The sequence below is a fragment of the Tupaia chinensis genome, unplaced genomic scaffold (genome assembly GCF_000334495.1).
Source record: "Tupaia chinensis unplaced genomic scaffold, TupChi_1.0 Scaffold000333_1, whole genome shotgun sequence".
Taxonomy (NCBI): Eukaryota; Metazoa; Chordata; class Mammalia; order Scandentia; family Tupaiidae; genus Tupaia; species Tupaia belangeri.
Window position 1 is genome coordinate 1,533,832 of NW_006159827.1, and position 2,646 is coordinate 1,536,477.

General features: G+C 53.0%; 1 protein-coding gene across 1 annotated transcript in view; it reads right to left on the reverse strand.

Moving 5' to 3' along the window:
• Positions 1-2,646, reverse strand: part of TTLL3 (tubulin tyrosine ligase like 3) — a 39,242-nt gene that overhangs the window by 31,049 nt on the left and 5,547 nt on the right. Inside the window, 1 exon segment of the mRNA XM_006152013.3 lies at positions 2,163-2,254. Coding sequence (XP_006152075.1) covers positions 2,163-2,254 — 92 coding nt within the window.

A 2,646-nucleotide genomic window follows, 5' to 3' on the forward strand; every position in this document is an offset into this window, starting at 1 on the left:
TGGGGGGCGATTTCTCGCTTTCTGTCTCTCTGTCTCTCTCTGTCTGGCGAGTGCACGTGCCCTATAGCGAAAACCTCTCCAAAAAAAAAAAAGAAGAAAGCGAGAATTCACCCCCCAGGGGGGATGGCCACGCTGCAATCCCTTCTCCTCCATTCTCCTCTTGGGATCTTGGGCACGCACGCACACACGCCCAGTGTGAGTTCTAAGCCACCGGGTCCAGGATGCGAACCACGGTAGACTACGTGGGAGCCCAGCGACATAGCCATTACGCCAACTGCTGGTCCCCCTTAGGGAATTTTTAATACTCCAGTAGGATAGACAGATGATAAATAAGTAGAGAAATAAATATGTATAGTAATAACGAGGAGGTAACAGCTAACATGTACTAAGCACTTACTAAGTGCTAAGTGCTTACATGCGTTCTAAACAACGTGGTTTCAGTCATAGACCTGGCATTGCTTTCTCACTTTCCCTCTCTCTCTGTGCTCAAATTAAATAACAACAACAATAATGTGTTTTAATTACATACCATTATCCCCATTTTACTGGTTATTAAACAGAGCCACAGAGAAAGTGAGTAACATGGCTAACTAACACGCCTAACCACACAGTGGTTAAATCAAAGAGGAGGACAAAAAAACCAGGAAGGACTGGGCTTGGCAGGTGGCAAGGGGGTAGAGGCTCTGGATTCCCATGTGCCCAATCGTGGTTTCAGTCATAGGCCTGGCAGCTTGCTTTCTCACTTTCCCTCTCTCTCTGTGCTCAAATTAAATAACAACAACAATAATAGTACAATTAAATAAATAATTCTTGGGGAAAAAAATAAAGAAAAGAGAGCAGGGACTTAAATTCAGGCAGGCTGGCTCCAGAAACTGTATACTCCATGGAGACCCAGAGAAACTTCAGAGAGAAATGGTCAGGAAAGGTTGAAAAGCTGCGAATGCACAGAGCTGGGAGGATGGCAGTTCAGTTAGAGGCAAGAGCATGTGCGAAGCCTTCAAGGCTGGATAGATCCAGGTTAGAAGGAACTGCAAAGAAGCCAGGGTGTGTAGTGTGGAGGACGAGGGACGAGATCCTATGGAAGGCAGGCAGTGAGTGTTAGACTGCAGAGGGCCCTACGGGCTTGCAACAGACTTGGCTTTTATGCTAAGAGCAACATGAAGCGAGAAAGGCTGAGGGAGGAAGAACGTGACTGAGGCTTGCTAAGTTCAGCTTGCAGCTGCGTGGGGAACAGATGTGGGCACAAGGATGGAAGCAGACACCGGCTAACCAGCTAGAAGGCTGCTGTGGGCCGTGTGGGCGGGACATCGCCACGGCTCGCTCGAATGCCTTACAGTTTTGGTGGCAAGAAGGTGCTCGGGTTGAGATTCGTTTTGGACGTAGGGATGCGCTGGTTTTGCTGATGAGATTAGGTGTGCAGAGAGGAGCAGAAAGATCAGATTTCTCTGTGCCATCATTATATCACATAATGTGAACTATGTGAACTATGGCTCAGAAATGGACTATTTCTTTTTGTAAATAAAGTTTTACTGGCACCTACAGAATTTTTTTTAAAGATCGGATTTCTGGCATTAGTAACTGAGAGAAAGGGAAGCCCAGAAGCAGAGGAAGGACCACAAGTTCAGGTAAGAAAACGAGCATATGGTTTGGGCCCTGAGTTTGAAATGCTTGTAAGTTCTGGGCACAGAGAGGCCCACGAGAGAGCTGGACCTAGGGGTGTGGAGTTAAAGAGGCTGGGCGGGGAGGGCATGAGGTGATGCGACCCTGTTCCCATCACCAGGGGTATGGCCAAAGGAGACCAGAGTGGGGAGAGATGCGGGGACCAGGAATGTGGAGGAAACTTCAAAGGCAACAGAAAAGCAGAAGCCTGGAGGGTGTGTGGGCAGCAGTGTGGAGGGACATGGGGTGGCCGGCCAGAATTGGGGCCGCAGGACGCGGCTCCTTGAACCTGAGTGCCTTCTGATCAAAGAGCGGACCGGCAGGGATACCGACTAAGTGAACCCCAGGTAGAGCAGTGGTAACTCCTGAACTGCAAAGGGGGAGTGAAACACGGGGAGGTAGAGGAAGACAGGTGTAAGGTCAAAAGGAAGTGAGAAAACAGAGCAAGGAGGTATAGGCAGAGCCACCCCCAGGGCCCTAAGTTCGGCCCCGCCCTCTCCGACCTTGACAGCTCTCTCCACGTGGATCTTGGCGTTCCTGAGCCGGCCCATGTGGTGAGGCGTCTTGGACAATCCTCGCCAGAGGACAAGGGAACCTGCAGAAAGATGCGGCGCAACCTCAGGGAGGGATGAGGGCTCGGCCTAGGCTCTCAGCCCAGGGTCTTTCTGCCTGAAGCCCACGCCTCTTCCTTTCCTCCGCTTTCCATCCGGACGCCCACCCTCTGGTGCTCTTCTCCCGACCCTGTTCCCACCACCCCAGTCTGCAGGCCAGGGCGGGCGCGCGCTCTGGGCCTCACCGTCCGACGGCGGGGGATCATCCAGTGCCTGGGCGGGCCGGGGATCGAGGGGGCGGGGGTCCGCAGTGCCCTGGGCATGGGTGCCTTGGTCGAGCTTCTCGGAGGCACCGCGTAGGCGGCGCGCAGAGGCGGAGCAGGTGGCCCGACATTTGCCGCCTGCGCGAACCTCCTCGGGCCGGGCGGAAGCGTGC